General features: G+C 35.3%; 1 protein-coding gene and 1 pseudogene across 5 annotated transcripts; one reads left to right on the plus strand and one right to left on the minus strand.

Moving 5' to 3' along the window:
- Positions 1 to 8,587: 8,587 nt before the first annotated feature.
- LOC113422073 (tRNA N(3)-cytidine methyltransferase METTL2-like) lies at positions 8,588 to 16,290 on the plus strand. Of its 5 annotated transcripts, none has more exons than XM_026682786.2 (9): positions 8,588 to 8,718; positions 10,274 to 10,365; positions 10,976 to 11,352; positions 11,991 to 12,040; positions 12,843 to 12,903; positions 13,456 to 13,595; positions 13,740 to 13,846; positions 14,898 to 14,963; positions 15,508 to 16,290. In XM_026682786.2, the coding sequence occupies exons 1-9, from the start codon at positions 8,624 to 8,626 to the stop codon at positions 15,690 to 15,692; spliced, it is 1,173 nt and encodes a 390-aa protein (XP_026538571.1). In that variant the 5' UTR covers positions 8,588 to 8,623; the 3' UTR covers positions 15,693 to 16,290. The 5 variants fall into 5 exon arrangements, with proteins under 5 accessions (XP_026538571.1, XP_087801827.1, XP_087801828.1 ...); XM_087945701.1 differs by having other exon boundaries at positions 13,513 to 13,595; XM_087945702.1 differs by having other exon boundaries at positions 11,069 to 11,352.
- On the minus strand, positions 9,287 to 9,360 carry LOC113422088 (small nucleolar RNA U3; annotated as a pseudogene).
- Positions 16,291 to 19,422: the final 3,132 nt, after the last annotated feature.

Consider the following 19,422-nt stretch of genomic DNA (forward strand, 5'->3'; position numbering starts at 1 on the left):
GATAGAAGTTATCATACTTGAAAATACAGTGTTATTGAACAGCCTAATTAAGCCACACCAGTCCATTTATTCTAGGTGATTCAACAAAATAGAAGATACAAATAGAAAACACTCAATTTTTGGATATATATTTAAATTTCATTCCAGAAATATCCGTATCAAATGAAGAGTGTGAGTTTAAGTTATGATGTAAATCTGAACAACAAATTGGCACTTACACAGGGGCAGTTAATTTATTTGATAAAATATTTTTATAATATTTATAATAGAACAGTATCCCTGAAATTGGAGAAAAGAGAAACAAAAATAACTGACTTTTAGGCAGAATCACCAACTTAAACTGAGGAGATAGGGCAGCAATTCAACCTCAAAAGGTTTTAAATTCTTTAAAAATAATTTTGGTTTAAGAGAGTTTTGGTTTATATCTAAGAAATAACTGAGAAAATTTAAAATGTTAGGCTTTGCACCCCTGGGTCTTGTTGACCCCTAGAGGACCTCAGATCAAACTTTGAGAACTGCTAATTAGAGAAACACAATAATTCATCAATCATTTGAAAACATTATAAACGAAAATAGATTATATTCAAGAAGAATGTAATCAGGTCTGGGTATGTATTGATAGTATAGTACAATATATAGTATTAAGAGCATTAACCACTGTATCACCACAGCTTTTAGAATGCAGTATTACAGGCTGACTCTGCTCACTGCCAGAAGTTTGATTCCTTCGATCCTGATGGGCTCATGGTTAATTTCAGCCTTCCATCCTTCTGAGATCAGTAAAATGAGGACCCAGATTGTTGGGGCCAATATGCTGATTCTGTAAACCTCTTAGACAAGGTTGTAAAGCACTATGAAGTGGTATATAAATCTAAGTGCTATTGCTACCGAATATATATTCTTGCTGGCTGGAGAATTCTAAGATTGAAATTTACCTAAAACTTACCAAGGTTGAGAAACACTGTCCTTGATATATACAAAACAGGAAAATATCCTGCTCCTTTTTGTATAATTTATTTTATATCTTCTAATTCTTGCTCATTCTTCTCCGGTTACATATTTCTACACTTCATTTCCAGTAGAAGCAACATAGGGAGCCAGGAATTATTGGGTTTTCTCTTGCTGATCAGTCCTTGCCCTCCAGCATAAGCATAGCCAGTTCATATGCCCGTTGATATAGAGGGCTACCATTTCTGAGCTGCAAAATTACATTGCACTAAATAGCATCAAGGATTAGATTTTTCCAAACCGTTTTACTGCCGGTCTGGATTTTTACAAAGGAGATATGCTAGAGCCAGCTCAAGGCCCCAATCAAACTGAAGTGGCTATAGAAGTTAAACCAAGGAGCAATGAGGACTTTTCCCCTGCTTTCACTTTAATTGGAAGCAGGGTTATTGTGCCTTGTGAAGGAATGTGGGGGGAAAGACTAGGGGCATCAGATTTGGTCACAAACATCACTAAATGGTGTTGTAACGACGACACAGTCGAGTTGTTTGATCATGAACAACTGAATCATGATGATCTTTCTTGGAGTATAGTCTTGTATTTATATACATTTTTAGTTATCCTCCATCATTGGTTAACTTTGGTTACTGCTTAACTTTCGTTACTGTTTAGTACAGTAATCCATACAATTAATTATCTCTAGTTAAAGTCTAACATATGTTTACTTCCCCTCTCTAATCCTCCTTTATCCATAGATTAGTGACTTCGTTTGCTTGAGTTGTATTTGCTTGGAAACATTCTTTATCTGAGGTTTGCCATCCGAGATTGGAACATTCCTGCAATTACAACTCTACAAAATGGCAGCAAAACAATATCATCCAAGTATGGGATACCTATGAAGCAGTCTAGTTGGAAGAAGGAGCAAAAATACTGGTAGTTAAGCAGGACAGGAATAGGGATTATTTGGGTGACTACAGGACCCTCACAGAATTAAGGCTAGCTGTTACTGTAGTAGGAAGAAAGAAGTATACAATTCTCCTCTACCCTTTTCCTAGCTATTTTTAATTGCTAGATCTTCAGAAGGTCTGCTATGTGACATGTTTCACTTTTGAGCGTGAAGGGAATCTGAGGCATTAGCTTTGGAACTCAAAGAACTCCAGAGTCTCCTTCACAACTTAAGGTTTAGACATTTGTATGTATGTATTTATAATTTAAGTGCTGCAAAGTACAATTTTTATACAAACATAATGCCTAAATTATATGTCATTTTCAAAAAAGCCAGCTAAGTGGCAAGAAAAGGTACATTATGTTATGACCTACAAAGAAAGGGAGATTGGAATAGAGCAAGTTTTCTAGCTAAATGTTAGCTTCTAATAAACCTGTCCTTTTTCAAGTCCAATTCTATTCGTTTTCTCTTTGCTCACTTAATCTGTTGTATAAAGCTATTCTTACTCTAGAAACCTGTAGTGCTAGAAAGGATGCTCCAAATACAGCATTAGCTGCTTTTAGTAGGATTTCACTGCCTTATAGCATTGGTCCCCAATTTTTTTTGCATAAAGGACCAATTTCGTGGAAAACTATTTTTCCACGGACTGGAGGTGAAGTATCATGCAACGTAGATCCCACTCACCTGTCGCTCATCTACAGTTGTGTGGCCTGGTTCCTAACAGGCCTTGGATAGGTACCAGTTCTGCTTTATAGGACTTTCATGGACTGATTGTCATTTATTTGTGAGCCTTATTCTCAGATGTACCATCACAGATTCACTTTTCCTATGCTGCTAAATGTAGGGTGTTGAGGGCTAAATGCAAATATGTAGAGATGATACAAGTGGCGTATCTCACCCTTGCACCGATTTTTCACCTTCTACATCAGCGCCATTGTAGGAAGAAAAAAGAGCTGCTATGCACTACTTATTTGTTGACTACTAAAGATTCGGTGGAAAGATGCCAAAGGAATAAATGAAGAAATCATTCCAATATTAACATAACATGTACTGCAAACCCTGAGCAATTCAACTAGTAAGTTGTTTAGGTTATATTACATATACAAAGCAGGGCAATTGAAGCAAACATTTCATTCTTTTGACAAACTGCACAACATACTTTACTGGATCTCTGAGGGACAATATACATACATACATACACACACATACATACATACATACATACATTTTGTGTGTGTGTGTGTGTGTGTGTAAGCACTTGTTGCACAATGAAATTGCACCCACAATGGTTTTTAGATACCAGAACATACTTTTTTTTTACAAATTCACCCTTGTCATGCTTAAACAGTACTTTAAAGAAAAAGGTACAAAAGAAAATAAAATTTACCTTGAGTGTGATCCCTAGAAATTCTATGGATGTGCGAAAAAGATGAGAATACCTTGTTGTTGCCTTTCCAAGATCTTTTACTCAATTTTCTAATCTAGTCTATAACCCTGGGATTTCCTGCTAATCTCCTAAATATAATTCAATCTGGCCTACATTAGCAAAGTGCTGACATTTGCTGGGAAAACTACCTGCAAATGTTTTTTTTTAAAGTCTATTAATTCTCATAACATACCAATCCTAAAATAATGCTAGGAATGGAATGGAATGGGGAATGGGAACAGAATACTTTATTTGACCAAGTGTGATTAGACACACAAGGAATTTGTCTCTCAGTGTAAAAGCAAAACAAAGTAATAATAATGATATCAATAAGATACTGGAACAGATGAAAAGGATAATAGTAATACAGCCATACTAAATGATTAAATATAGTTAGACATAAGACTGTACCGTGGGAATTAGATATTCAGCAGAGTTATGCACTTTCCAATTTTCTCTTTTAACAATCATTCTCAATATTATCAAATAATTCCCTTGCCCACAAGGTCCAGATTTTTAATTTGTTGCTAACTCAATCTTTATTCTTTAGGAATGTTCAAGTTATGTCTTATTGGAACTGGACTTTTTCAGTCAGATGCATTTTTGGGGTGATTAGTACCTGATGTTTCTGCAAATCAGCACATTTTTTCATCCAGTACTATGTAAGATATAATCTATTTAATTATAGTTTTGTCCATTTTGAGACCTATGGATACTATACATAATGTTGTTTGTGTTATTGAAAGGCTATTTATAACAACATACCATTTTCTACAGAAAAGTCTATCAGCCATTATATTGCATTGCACCAGGTTTCTAGCTCCAAATGTTTTCAACAGATTCCTCTCCAGCTACAGAGCTGGAGTCATGATTAGAATATCCTTCTTCAGTGCTTAATCCATTATTTGTTATAATGCTCCATTGAATTTATCAACCTATTATTTAGCATTATTAAAGTGTGCACTTGTATAATTGCAAGATTAAGTGGTCATTTTTAATTGCATGTAAGTTCTATTGAATGGTATAATGGCTACTCTGTCAGTGCACATAATCTAAATGCTTAACTAAGAAATAATAACTAGATCACACTGACTAAACAGGCAAATCTGTACTTCAACTAGAAAAAACAAAAAATAATGCTTTTGAATGGAAGAAATTGTTTGCACAAATCAGTGGAGAAATTGGGATTGAAACCCCTATCCAATTTCATGACAGTTGTGTTGTTTTTAGTTTGCAACAAAATCATCTTACCAATACAGTTATTTCTATATTGCAAACTGGGACATCCAGCTTACCTTATTATAGGCTTATTCACTCAGCTTCCCAGCCCTAGTCAACTAACAAAGGTTAGGCATAATCCGCAATTGAAAAGCAGCCGTTGAGTGGGAGACTTTTTCAGGATAACATGATTGTAAATGAGATTGGAAAGAAGAAACATAAAAGGTAAAAATCTTGCAAGAAGGCAATGATAGATACACCTGAATTGTTGCAAAAAAAAAAAACCTATATGGATGAAGATTGAGAAGTCACTAGAAATTAAACTTGATTTGAAGGAGATTTTACTGTATGTTAATTGCAAACTGAGAACACCATCAGTGGTACATATGTTGGAAAACAAAATTATCTACTGATTGCTTAAAATTTATATCCTTGTTTTTGTACAACTTTAGGTAGACAGTGTGGGATTTATTGCATTTCAATACAATAAATGTGTCATGTAGGTTCGGGGGAAGAGGATAACACTTGAGACCATCATTCAGCCAAAGGGCATAATCTGAAGTTTTAAGTTTGACAATTTTATTTATTTATTTATTTATTTATTTATTTGATTTGCCAATTGTTTACAAGATAATAAGTATAAATATATACATAGTTGTGAATACATGAAATGGTTACATATAAGAAAAATAAAAGAATAAGAGAAACAATAGGACAGGGACGGTAGGCACGTTGGTGCGCTTATGCACGCCCCCTACAGACCTCTTAGGAAAGGGGTGAGGTCAATAGTAGACAGTCTAAGGTTAAAGTTTTTGGGGTTTGGGGAAGAAACTACAGAGTCGGGTAGAGTATTCCAGACATTGACCACTCTATTGCTGAAGTCGTATTTCCTGCAATCAAGTTTGGTGCGGTTTACTTTGAGTTTGTATCTATTGTGTGCTCTTGTGTTGTTATGGTTGAAGCTGAAGTATTCATTGACAGGTAGGACATTGCAATGTATGATTTTGTATACCATGCTTAAGTCAGACCGAAGACGGCGTAATTCAAGGTTTTCTAGTTCTAGAATTTCAAGTCTGGTGGCATAAGGTATTCTACAGCGAGTAGAGGAGTGGAGAACTCTTCTTGTGAAATATTTCTGGACTTTCTCAATTGTGCTAATATCAGATACGTAGTGTGGGTTCCAGACTGATGAACTGTATTCGAGTATTGGTCTAGCAAATGTTTTGTATGCTCTGGTTAGTAGTGTGATATTACCAGAGAAAAAGCTACGTAGGATTAGGTTAACAACTCTTAATGCCTTTTTGGCTATGTAGTTGCAGTGTGCTCTAGCACTTAGATCATTAGAGGTGAGTATTCCAAGGTCCTTTACAGAGCTTGGGTCATCAACAAGATCTTGACTATTCAGCTTGTATTTTATTTTCTGATTTTTTTTGCCAATATGTAAGACAGAGCATTTATTTGTTGAGATTTGAAGTTGCCATTTGTTTGACCATTCGGATACATAGTCAAGATTTCATGAACACTTTTTAGGAATCTGTATGAAACAATCTATTACATGCCACACTGTTTCAAATGGTTTCATCAAAAACAAAAGTTGTTATTGTGAATTTCCATCTAAGCAAAAATGCAGAGAGATTTTATGAAATACTGTAAAACCAAGGTCCCTTTTATCATCACTGTACACCATACTCCTCTGGCTCCAATTTTCTCAGATCCCTTCCTTGCTACACCACCTATTGTATCAGTTCCCCCAGAACATCTGAGTTTTGGTCCATAAAGGGGTCAAACAGTTCTCGCGTGTTTTGATTTGGGCACAGACCATCCATCCCAGTTCCCGTATTCTGTGTACAGAACGGTTGTGCTTCTAAAGTCATTCACAAAAAATCCAATGTATCTCCATGTTGAAATTTTTTGGGGGGAGGGAGGACAACAATGTACAGGATTGGAAAAGGTCAGTTTACATTCCAATTCCAAAGAAAGGCAATGCCAAAGAATGTTCAAACTATCACACCATTGCACACATTTCAGATGCTAGCAAAGTTATGCTCAAAATCCTACAAGCTAGGCTCCAGTAGTATGTGAAACGAGAACTACCAGAAGTAAAGGCAGCATTTCGAAGAGGCAGAGGAACTAAAGATCAAATTGCCAACATATGCTGGATCATGGAAAAAGCTACAGAGTTCCAGAAAAACATCTACTTCTGCTTCATTGACTATGCTAAAGCCTTTGTGTGGATCACAACAAATTGGAAAGTTCTTAAAGAGATGGGAGTACTTGTTTGTCTCTTGAGAAACCTATATGCGGATCAAGAAGCAACAGTGAGACCTGGACACGGAACCACTGATTGGTTCAAAATTGGGAAAGGAGTCCGGCAAGGCTGTATACTGTCACCCTGCCTATTTAACTTATATGCAGAGCACATCATGAGAAAGGCGGGGCTAGATGAATCACAAATTGGAATTAAGATTGCTGGGAGAAATATCAACAACCTCAGATATGAAGATGATACCACTCTAATGGCAGAAAGTGAAGAGGAACTAAAGAGCGTCTTGATGCAGGTGAAAAAGGAAAGTGCAAAAGTTGGTGTGAAATTCAACATTAAGAAAACTAAGATCATGGCATCTGATTCTCTCAATTCCTGGCAAATAGATGGGGAAGAAATGGAGATAGTGAGATATTTTATTTTCTTGGACTCCAAGATCACCATAGATAGTGACTGCAGCCAAGAAATTAAAAGACGCTTGCTCCTGGGGAGGAAACCTATGGCAAATCTAGACAGCATACTAAAGAGCAGAGACATCACTCTTCCAAAAAAAGTGTGTATAGTCAAGGCTACTGTTTTCCCAGTTGTAATGTATGGCTGTGAAGGTTGGACCATAAGAAAAGCTGAGCGCCAAAGAATTGAGGTTTTTGAACTATGGTGCTGGAGAAAACTCCTGCGAGTCCCTTGGACTGCAAGGCAATCAAACCAGTCAGTCCTACAGGAGATCAACCCTGACTGCTCTTTAGAAGGCCAGATCCTGAAGATGAAACTCAAATACTTTGGCCACCTAATGAGAAGGAAGGACTCACTGGAGAAGAGCCTAATGCTGGGAACGATTGAGGGCAATAGAAGAAGGGGATGACAGAGAATGAGGTGGCTGGATGGAATCACTGAAGCAGTTGGCATGAGCTAAAATGGACTCCAGGGGATGGTAGAGGACAGGAAGACCTGGAGGAACGTTGTCTGTTGGGTCAGACATGACTTTGCAATGAACAACAATGTACAGGTATTTTGTTTTTAAAACTTCCCAGTCTAGTCTGTAGTATTCCCCATCAAAATACTGATTTAATCAATCCTGCTTGGCTTTTTCAAAATTAATTATGTTTGAATAAGTGGTACCATCTGTGTACAGCTCCTTCAAAACTTTCTAATTCTATTTAAAACATGACTAGAAATTGAGCATAAGGAATAATCATATTTATTACCTGCTTCTGAGTGATCAAACCCCAATTAAAGAATAAGTATGGATTTGTCATTCAGCAAAAGTATAATAAAAGCTATTGTGAATATTATAAGCTATGAACTGGTTTGAAAGTTTATTTCCAACTAAAATATTCTCATTTGGGTTGCAACCAAGATCTTTTGGTACCTTGTTCAAGTGATTTCTAGAGCTCAGTTGTATGCAGAAATTTTGTTCTTCATTGACATACAAAAGATGTCAGATACTTAAAACTTTTTTAAAAAATCAATGTTCGGGTTTTGCGGAAGTGTTATTTGCAACCCAAATACCGTACTTTTTAGAAGACGGATCTATTAGTATCTATGGGCAGATCTCCCTTCCTTCTAGAAAGGAACAAACTCTAGACCGTCTCAAGATTCATTTTCGAAGACAGCTTGACAGAGAAATCCAGGAAGCTAGGCAACCTCTTCAATTAAGCAAAGGCACCCTTTGTAAGCAAGCAAGCCTTAACATCTCACGCATGCGCATTGGGCGATCTCGATTTTCCCTTGCGTGAACTTCAAGAGCTGTAGGAAGAGCACAAGAAATCAAGTCCTCTCCTTCCGGGTCGGATTTTCTTGAACCTGTCTGTCGTGTTCGTCTTGCATGATGGCTGCGCCCAGCCGGGATGAAAAGAAAAGGAAGCAGTTTGGGAATCGTTTCCTCACTGATGCGACTCGGGTTTTTCAACACAACGCCTGGTAAGTAACGATTCTGGTTGCTTCTCTCTAACAATCTATTTTCTGATCCGTTGTAGCTACTCCATAGTTTATGCCAGCTCTCTACGCAGGATCTCACAAAGTAAAACAAAAACGCATTATCTGTTTTGTTCTGTACACTTATATTAATGCTGCATCTTAACAGATCGAAAAGATGAAATGTTAAGCTTAGTTGACACAAAGGAAGATAAAATAGTAAATAAAGAGACACGTTCAGCTGTTTATGAGCTGTAATCAAGGGCTTCATGAGAAAAAATGGGGGAATGGGTACACATTGCTTTTTCTCATCTTTATAAAGCCTTATGGCCACATCAAGCCACCAGCTATTTTAACTCCAATTTTTATCTTTCACTGCAAATTCTGCTGCTCCTAATGGGGTGCAACTGAGGATACATAAATGATGATGTCACAACACAGTGTCATCTTATTTCAGAAGATAAATACAGCAGTCCTTGTTAGCAACAACTATTGGAACTATTAACTCTGTTGCAAAGGGTCACAGTCCCTAAGCAGAATATCACATGATTGTGATGGGTTTACCTGCCACTTCACTATCAGCCGATCACTTTCGAGTGCATTTCTCTAGTTGGATACTATAGAAATGATCCCTGAAAGTATAGTCTTATACTTTCATTTTTTTTCATTTTTTTCATTTTTCATTTTTAACTATCACTTTGATAGTTAAGCAAATATTAATGTGACTGCAACTTATAATTTTATTGTGTGTCTCCATTAACACTGCTTGTCACAAGCCAGTTGCAAAGAGCACAGATGTTAATCATGTGACCCCAAGATTCTGCAACTGTTGTAAATGCAAAGATTGGTTGCCTGTATTTTAAATCCTGCCATAACTTCAAGCAAATCACTCAAATGAGGCAGTCAATAAGCAAGGTCTATCTGTATGTAATTAGCTATATTTACATGATATAATTGCCGGTGACATTAAATTTTGCCTTGGATGTACATCACATGTCCAAAAATATTTGCCCTTTGTGTGTGTAGTTATTTTGTCCGATGGCAACTGTATGCAATATTAGGCCTGAAAAATTGGTTTATTTTTTTAATGAAGTTTTTATTTAAAGATTTTACAAAGATTTTAAAATTTGCAGAAACAAAAGAATTAGAAAAAAAGAAAAGGTTAAAAGAAAAAGTGAAGAGTACAAAAAAGCAAGAGAAGTATTTAAAGCAACTTTGTCTTGTTTGCATCAATTATTCTTAGAAATTACCATATCCACCCTCCATATTGCATATATAGTTGCTTTCCTCCCATAAACAAACCTTTCTAATCAATAAATTCTGCATTAATTTTTTTTTATCCATTTTCAGCAAAATGACCACAAAGGGTTTCCAGGCATTTATAAATGTAATTCTAGTTCTGTCCTTAAACAAGTCAATATAGCCATTTCTGCAAACTCAGCTATCTTTACAGTCTATTCCTCTGTTATTGGTGTTTCTGTAGCCTTCCATCTTTGTGCTAAAGAATTGGATTTTAATACTTAACAATTAACTGTAGTGGATTAACATTTCTTTTTTATAGGGATAATGTGGAATGGTCTGAAGAGCAGGAAGCTGCTGCACAAGCAAAGGTCCAAGAACAGAGCATGCAGTTAGTACCACAAGATCAACAAGGTACTACAGACTATATAATGAAAATTCTTCCTTATATATATGACAACCCCATCAAATAAATAAATAAATAAATAAAAATAAATAAATATCAGAACCATATATATTTCTATCAAAGGATTTTTTATAAAATTAAAAGACAAACATGAAACAATATAGGAAAAAACAAAGGATATATCAATATCAATAAAATATTAATCTCAATCTAAAAATAAGTTTGCATTTAGTTCCAGTGAAATCATTAGGACAGATTAGTGAATAGCTTCATTCTTCATGATATCTATATTTGACACATATATTAGGGGTTTCCTAGTTAAAATATCATTTTTAAAAAAAAATATATTAGCTCCTAGCATAAGTATCTCTTAGCTTCAGAGAACTGGGATTCAGACTAAAGGTTAGATATTATCTGACTTTGAAGGATGCGCTTCTTGGGTATATGGGAAACTCCTTACAACAGCAAAAGTCTTAAATGAAAAGGCAGTAATTTAAAGCAAATTACTGTGCAGAGTTCCTGCTACACTGAAGATATCATTGCTAAATTATGTAATTTGTGAGATTTTTTTGTAAATGGAATTGCTGACTTATTATCCTCTGTCTTTCTTGTTTAAAGATGCTTATGAAATCAATGCCAACATGTATTGGGATGATTTCTATAAAACCCATGAAAATGGATTTTTTAAAGATCGCCATTGGTTGTTCACAGAGTTTCCTGAACTAGCTCCAAACCACGCTCAAGGTCAGATTGCCATACATAATTCTAAGGAAACTGTGAAAAACATCAAAAATTCAAGTCTTAGAAGCTACTCTGACAAACTTTGTACAAGAGATAATAAAGATTTGGAACATGTGGATCCAGAAAGAAAGAATAATAGTAACATCACCCATCAGCTGCAGTCAGAAGATAAAATGGCATCACAGCTGCAGGAAGAGAAAGTAATAAAAGATGTTGACTTCCCAGGATCATCTGCTACGTACAGAATATTAGAGGTAAAAACACGGCAAATCAAAATTTAAGAATGAGCATGCTGCCTTGAGTGCACAATCCTAATTGACTCAGCATCCTTTTTAGGAGGAGTGGCTACTACTATTATGCAAAGTATCAAAGAAGCACATCATTTCAACAAAAGCTGTAGTTTTTCATTTCAGTCATAAATACTCACAAACTTGCTATATGCCTTCAATGGTGCTGCCTGTGAGTCTTGCCAGATAATGTGTTTTGCATTTGAAAAGTACAATATGAATGGAAAAAGATATAGGAATGAATAGCTGGCAATGTTTTTAAACTAAAGATGGTTCTTAAAGGAAACTACATGACTTTTCCGAAGAAACTCACTTATTTGGACTAGTAAGATTCTGTTGTCTGTTATATTTCATTTACAAGTGCAGTCCATCCCAAAAAAAGAACTAGTTGCTGACGTCAAAAATAACATGTTAATGGCAACACATGAAGAATATACAGGAAACAAGCATAGATAATAAAAATTATTTCCAGAAGGGAAACCACAGTAATCTTTTGGAATGAAAGTAACAAAAGCCTTTGGATATCTCAAACTATTTAACAATTTTATTATTCCATTAATTTTTATCACAGCAAAATAATTCAGATCTATTTCTTTTATTGACAGGTGGGATGTGGTGCAGGAAATACGGTCTTTCCTATCCTTCAAACCAACAAGTAAGAAAAATTACAACTCAAACATATAGATTGCATAGATACTTTCTAGCATTGTGGGATCACTTACATGTATAGTCCTTTTCACCTCATTTTGAATAATCTATTTCCAATTTGGGAGATTTTTCCCAAACATTGAAGATTAAACTTCTGAAATTATGTAGAGTTTATATATGCATATTTATAATAATACAAATAATTTACACATCTGACATCAGGAAAGCCCATCAATTTACTTAAATTGCATTTTTATAAATTTTAAAAGAGGTCCTCTTTGGTGTAATGATTTCTCATTCCATATTTATGGAGTTCTTATAATTGCCCCTCTGAGTGAAAAACCATTTATGTTTTCTAGAGTTTGACACTTGGCTAACATAATTGCTTCTATATTATGTTAAACAAAAAACATATTGAATGTGATGTATTATTTTAATTCAAATTATGATCTTTGGAAGTCATATGCTGCTCAAAGTCAATTTATTAGAACAGTCTAGGTAGCATTAGTAAATAAATAAAAAAATTCTTGCAACAACAGTGGACATTTTGCTTCATCTTTGTTCAATTTCTAGTCACTTGATTTGATCCTAGTTAACATATAATTCTGCTTAACTAGAGAGTAAAGTTTTGAATTGAAAATTTATCTTTCTGTTGTGCCTAATTGTCATGGAGTCTTCTTTTATTCCATATTTAGCCGCTTTCTAATGGAAAACAGTCACTGCGCTAGATCCTATCTTTGGAAACTCTGTAGCAGCTTGTCCCTTCTAAATAAAAAAGTGTTTCTGATAAAATTTCTATTTCATTTCAGTGATCCAGGCCTTTTTGTATATTGTTGTGACTTCTCTACTACAGCAGTGGATCTTGTCCTGGTAATTTTAAAAAATGATATCATTTTTTAAAAAAATTCTTAGCTAGCTTCCTTTATTTCTGAAAGTATGTAATAGTTATGGTCTCCTAACATAAGTCTACTAAAGATAAGAGTAGAGATATTTAAATAATACACCAGCCCGTAAACAAAAAATAAGAACAGTGAGAAGGGTGAGTTCAATTTATTATTAACTCATGAGTCCTCTAATAGAACATCAACTCTTCATTTAAAAAACTTGTTTTTTAAATGCTGTTCATTTGTGAAAATAAGCAACTGTGTGAAATAGAACTATTTATCCCTTAAAGGTCTCTGGTATGTATGTGTGTATGTATGTATATATGTATGTATGCATGTTCAGGGATTTCCCACAGAAATATGGATGGTTTGCTATAACAAGTTTATGCGTGGATTGGAACATCTAGAAAATTCCTGGTGCAGCTTTGAGGTTACCTGGGTGAGATTTGGGCAAGTTGCTCTCTCTTAGCTTAATTTATTCCACAGGTTTCTGTGAAATAAGAACTGCTATAAGAAAGATAATTGTGTGAACATACAGGCCCATCCAGAATATGATGCCTCTCGTTGCTTTGCCTTCGTTCATGACCTGACCAAGAATCAGACGCCTTTTCCAATGCCAGACGAGAGCCTTGATGTGATAGTTCTTATCTTCGTCCTTTCATCTATTCTTCCAGAAAAGTATGAAATACTGATGTTACATATTGTTTGTCTGATAAAGACATGTGCATTGAGGAGGGATAAAGATATGATGACCTGTTCCAAAATAAAACTTTTGTAGTGAGCCTCAGTAGACATTGACTTTTTTCTCTTTCTTTTTCTCAGAATGCAGTGTGCAATCAATAGGCTTAGCCATCTTCTAAAACCTGGTGGAATTATTTTATTACGAGATTATGGCCGGTTTGATCTAGCCCAACTCCGCTTTAAGAAAGGTAGGGTGAGGGCAAAACTATGATATTTAAAAAGTATTATCACTCTGCTTCTCATTAAAAGAAATTACTAGCCATTTTCATGAAACTAGATATCAAAGTGGTTTGAGTAGATACAGAACTGTTTGCTCTGCTCCATTAACAAAAACAGCATGAATGACAACTTTTTCTGAGTTTCTGAAATAAGTGGCTTCTATGGTTTGTACACCAATGGTGATTCATGATGATTGCAAGAAGTAATATGAGCACTATTTAAAAAAGGAATTAAATCCTATAATCATCAGATCCAATGAAATCTCGTGTTCTGTTTTAACATTTCATGGGATTTCAGATGAGTACCCTGAAATTTTGTGATATTCTATTTTGAGATTTGACATATTTTTAAAGAAACAAAGTTTTAATTTTATTTTGAGGTTTTGTGAATACCATTACGGAGGTCACATGTGCAGATGTAATCACAGACATTGCACTGCCAAACCCTAATGTGTGATGATCTTCAAAAACTTTAGATAGTGACTTAGTAATTCACACAAAATAAACATCGAAATCTATGTCTTAGTTGATAAAAACTGCTTTTTCTTGTTCTTTTGTGGGCTAACATTTTCAGCTTTTAACCACGAATTACTTGTTGCCATGCAGGAAGTGGTAATCTTGTTCCAAATAATATGCAGGCTATGTCTTTAGCAATATGCAGATTCAAATATTTCTGACAATGTAGGAAAGTAAAAAATTTGGAACAGTTGTTTAATGTTATTTTCAGTGTTTGATAGACATACAAGCAGTTCTGAGGGTAAAGAAATCAATTGTAGATTGTGTGAGGTCTTTTTCAGCCAAAGACCACTCTAGTTATTGCTAGATTTCTGCATATGGTTCAGCAAGCACTGAAGTACCACTGTGTACTACTGTAACGAAAGAAAAAAAAACTATTGTCTTTGCTGAAGTATTTTGACAGTGAATTGATTATTACTGCCTTTACCTTTTGGGTGGAGGTAGTGGGAGGCAGAATGAAAGTGGAACAAATGCATTTGCAGTCAAATCTCCTTCCTCTCTTCAGGTCAATGTCTGGCTGATAATTTCTATGTGAAAGGAGATGGAACCAGAGTTTATTTCTTCACACAAGGTAAACAAATAGCAGTTTTATGTAACGAGGCTTGCAACTGAGTGGAATTCATGAGAAGATGATCTCATAGTTTTGGTTGAGAATCTTATAGCTTCTTCCATTATTGTTGGAGACTTACATTCTGATTGGAGCAATACATTAATTCTGAACCATTATAGAATCAGCTAGGATACTAAGTTGTCACCTTTAAAATTATCTGATCTACCTAGTTATGAAACTACATGACAATTTCCCATGAAAATTTGAGGGAGAGGGAATCTGTGGTACCACACATCCACAACAATCTCCCTAAAAGCCTTTGACTAGTCCCTGTGAAATTCCCTCTAAATTGTTTAGTTGTCTTTGCACTTCGTACAACGAAATCAAACACCATCAAACTTTGTCTGACCAAAGATGGTTTCCTACAAGGTAAAATTTTAATGATCTGGCTGTGTTGATATTTTTGAATTTCATTGCCATATAGTGATCAATAATTAATTGAAACTTTTTTATAGCTATGAATAAGAAAATGTAGGTAAATTAAATTCTTTCTTTTGTATCGTAGATGAGTTGGATTTTCTGTTTTCTACTGCTGGCTTAGAGAAAATTCAAAATATTCTTGATCGCCGCCTCCAGGTTAACAGAGGAAAACAAATCACCATGTATAGAGTCTGGATCCAATGTAAATACCAGAAGCCACCAGGAGATAACAAGTCTGTAGCAGAGAGAATTTCTTCAATTATTAATTGAACTTAATGAGATCTCCTTTTCTGGGAGAATGTGCTATACAGAAAATTATCATATATATGATACATACATGTAACTCTGTTGTACTGTTCTTGGATGATCATTGCTTTTTGATGGTGAACTTTTTAAATTTGGAACTGGTCAAATTCAGTCTACCCAGCATTTGTAATGAGTTTGATATATTGCACAAATTTTTCAGAATTCTCATAACTTATAATTCCTACAGAAACACTTTCAATCCCAGTTTATCCATTGCCAAAGTAGTTTTCTTATGTGGCCTGCGAGAGGTCATTTTTTCTCTAGTTTAAAAAGATTATTAAATTTTAAAGTGTGCTTTTGGCCAATACTGAATTCCTTTAGGTTTTGAGATGCTTTTCCAATTTTGGAAGGTCTACAACAGCAGTCTCCAATCTTTCTGGCTTGCTGGACTGGTGGAGATGGTGGCAGTGTGGGGCGGGGAGAGGGGATACTTTCATGTATGCACCACTTCCAAAAATGCAATTTTGCGTGCACTCACCCATTGTTTTCTCTGACCAGTTCTCTGCTCTTAGATCAAATTTTTCAAAGTTAAATTGCTGATAAAAATCATGTTCTTCTCAAATTCTTGCGTTGTTTCTGAATAGGCATGGCTCAGAATAATGACTAAGGTTATGCTTGCCTAAGTGTTTTTAGCAATATTGTTCCGTTAAGCTAGGATACAGAGGAGCATATATTGCATGGAAATGATATGGACAAGTATAGAACAAAAATGAAACCATAAGCAAATAATGGTGTTGAATATGTGCTTGCAAGATTAACAGGTATGCTTATTTGTTATTTGCTGACAAATAAACAGGTATGCTTATTTGTTATTTGTTTTGCATGTCATGCTAAGAATAGGCTTATGAAAGCCTATTCTTAGCATGACGTGCAAAACTATGACTAATGTGTTTGACACTAAGAGCATGTGCAATTAGAATTATGATAGGAATTGGCAAACATTGAAAGTTATGCTTATTTTTAATAGTGTTGATGAGCCTTGGGATACACTTCAGATATACTTAAGCTAAATATTTGATTAAAGATATGGGATAATGGGAGGACGGGACATAGGCAAATGTTCTATAAAGCCCTGAAAGCCACCCTTTCCTGTGTTCTACATCCATAATCTCACAGATCAAAGTTTTCAAATAGACAGCTCCACATAATCTTGCTTCTTCCTATAGTGGGATAGTGTATGCAACTGATGTTAACATGTCTTCTGGACCATGAGTAGATGTGTTCCATTTATGAAGCTCTGCATTTTACAGGCCCAGTTTCAAAGAGTGTTGCCATTTTAGCACAGCAGTACCACCCTGTGAAAGACAGAAGACTTGTATTTAGTTAAATAGTATTTATTGGCAAGAACTTCCATATTACTACCCAATTTTCCATCTTAGCTGCAAAAGTCAACTGCAGCAAGTTTGATTTTTTTTTTCTTGGAACCAAAGATTTCATAGGTCTGAGCAATATCTTTTATGTGGATGACAACTCATTGCAGTGTGTAATGGTATCGTAAGGCTTACTTCAGTGCCAAATGGCAGTTAATACCATAAGATCAGTACCTGTATAAATATAGATACTACATAATAATCCTGGAAGCTTTTGTTCCCTGTTCTGAAAAGCAAATGACTTATGTTATCGGTAGGAGTGTCTGAGAAGGTGGTCTGACCAGGATAAAATTATAAACCACCTCTTCTCTCTGAGGAGACTGGTATAATTTATTTCTTATCACGTTTTATCTAAGAGATCTTTTAGAAATGTTTACAAGTTGCCATAGTAAGCAGGATATATTTGGGATTCTTGCCAAGATGTAGGTCATAAACATTATAGGCAAATGATCTGAAATGGGGCATGTGCACACAATTCTGAGTAATATGACATTTAGTTATGAGAACTCTACAAACATCCAGATTAGATTGGGCAGCCTCCCCCCCCCCCAAAAAATTATCCAGAATAGCATGGTTTCCTCCAGAGATGGTTTGTTCGGTACCCAAAGGCTAGCTCAATTACCCATTTTGTAGTCATCTTATAAACTAGATTCAACAGCCTGGTCTGGTTTCTTTTCAGAGCAGCATTACACAACTTTCTCCTGCCGTTTCTAAGTTATTTCTGCTTTACAGTTAGGCAATTGGGTACAAAGAGTCAATTCACTTCCCATCTATGCTTGTTCTGTTTTCTTTTGGCTGGAATGATACAAATTGATAATACTGTTTGATCCATTTTTATGGACTTTGTCTTTTAGAATGTTTTAAACTGTAATAATAATAGAGATAACCTGGTCTACAAAATGTACCAATTTCCTCATCACACTGAGACTAAGATAAATTCAGTGTTCAGTAATTAAGGAGCACTAGGAAAACATGGATATTATTAAGCATAGTCTGTAGTATGACTTGTGTAGCTTGAATCATATTCAGGCAAATAGTACGTACATGTGTTCATGTGCCCATGCAGTAACCAAGTAAGTAATGGTACTATCCTGTTTTTTTCTGTCATTCAGTTATGTCTGATTCTTAGACATTCCCTGGAACTGAAGTTCCTGTAGTTTTCCTGGCAAGTTTTTTTCAGAAATGGTTTGCCATTGTGACCTTCCCAGGACAGAGAAAATGATTAAAGATTATCTAACTGCCTTGTGATTAAGGCAGGACTAGAACTTGTGGCTTTCTGGTTCCTAGCCTGCTGCCTTAACCACTACACCAAACTGCCTCTCAACAATGTGGTGCAAGTGGACTGTATCAGTACAGTTATGGCAAGAAATGCTTATTGATCAGCCTGCCTCACTGCCATGATAGTAAGAATGCTGTTAAATACACCAGGAGTTTTATTGGGTTTCTCTGAGTGAGGATGACATGTATGGCTACAAACTGATTTTTTTTTTCAGATAAAATTGCATATGGCTGGTTAATTAGAGTAGAATAACTTGTGAAATTTGAAAACTGCACTGTTGGGTATGTACTGTTGTGGAGGCTGTTGCTGAATGCAATTGCAGTATGACTGCATATTACAAAGAGATTGAGGTAGTGCCTTCTATAAATAGTTGCACCTTTTATCAAAGAGATGCTAGTCTTCCAACTTTATATAAAAGAATCAGATGGGTCAAGACTCTAGATTTAAGTGCTTTATTCCTAGGAAAACGCAAATACATTAGAGAAAGGGGTTAACATACATAGACTGCAGCTGTTGTAATGAATTCATTTTTGTGTCCACTAGACTATAGAATATTTTATGCTGAGGTGTCCTTTTTGCAGTAATCCTCCAGTTCAGTCTCATATTTTGAACAATTGTATGAATATCACATGGCCAGAAAATCATAACCACTTGCCATAATCATAGTATATATGATTATGATAAATTGCACTAGTGTGTAATTTATAATTAGCAGTTGTACAAGTGATCAAGCATATTTATAATACATCAAGAGTTTATCTCATTGTAGGTGCATGAGATGGATGCAGCTTTTTTATTTTCTCTTTTATAACATTCAGTAGCATGGAAGAGAAGATTAATGTTACATGAAAGTAATAGCAAAGTGGAAATTCTTAGCCTGGAAGAGATTTGAATGAAGCATTAATGTACTTTTGGAATACATCATGTATTCTTTTTTGTTGCATATGCTAATATTTCTTTCCTTGATGGTACCAAACCTTCCAATTTAGTGTTTAATCAATAAGTGTAGATACTATACTTTATCCCAAGAACAACAGGGATTCCA

This window comes from Notechis scutatus, chromosome Z (genome assembly GCF_049901735.1).
Source record: "Notechis scutatus isolate UNSWTSFEM ecotype Mainland chromosome Z, rNotScu1.2, whole genome shotgun sequence".
NCBI classification, from domain to species: Eukaryota; Metazoa; Chordata; class Lepidosauria; order Squamata; family Elapidae; genus Notechis; species Notechis scutatus.

Coding starts and splice junctions, on each gene's coding strand:
- LOC113422073 (XM_026682786.2), top strand. CDS start 8,624: ATGATGGCTGCGCCCAGCCGGGATGAAAAGAAAAGGAAGCAGTTTGGG. Junction 10,366..10,975: donor AGTACCACAAGATCAACAAG/GTACTACAGACT, acceptor TCTTGTTTAAAG/ATGCTTATGAAATCAATGCC. Junction 11,353..11,990: donor CTACGTACAGAATATTAGAG/GTAAAAACACGG, acceptor TTTTATTGACAG/GTGGGATGTGGTGCAGGAAA.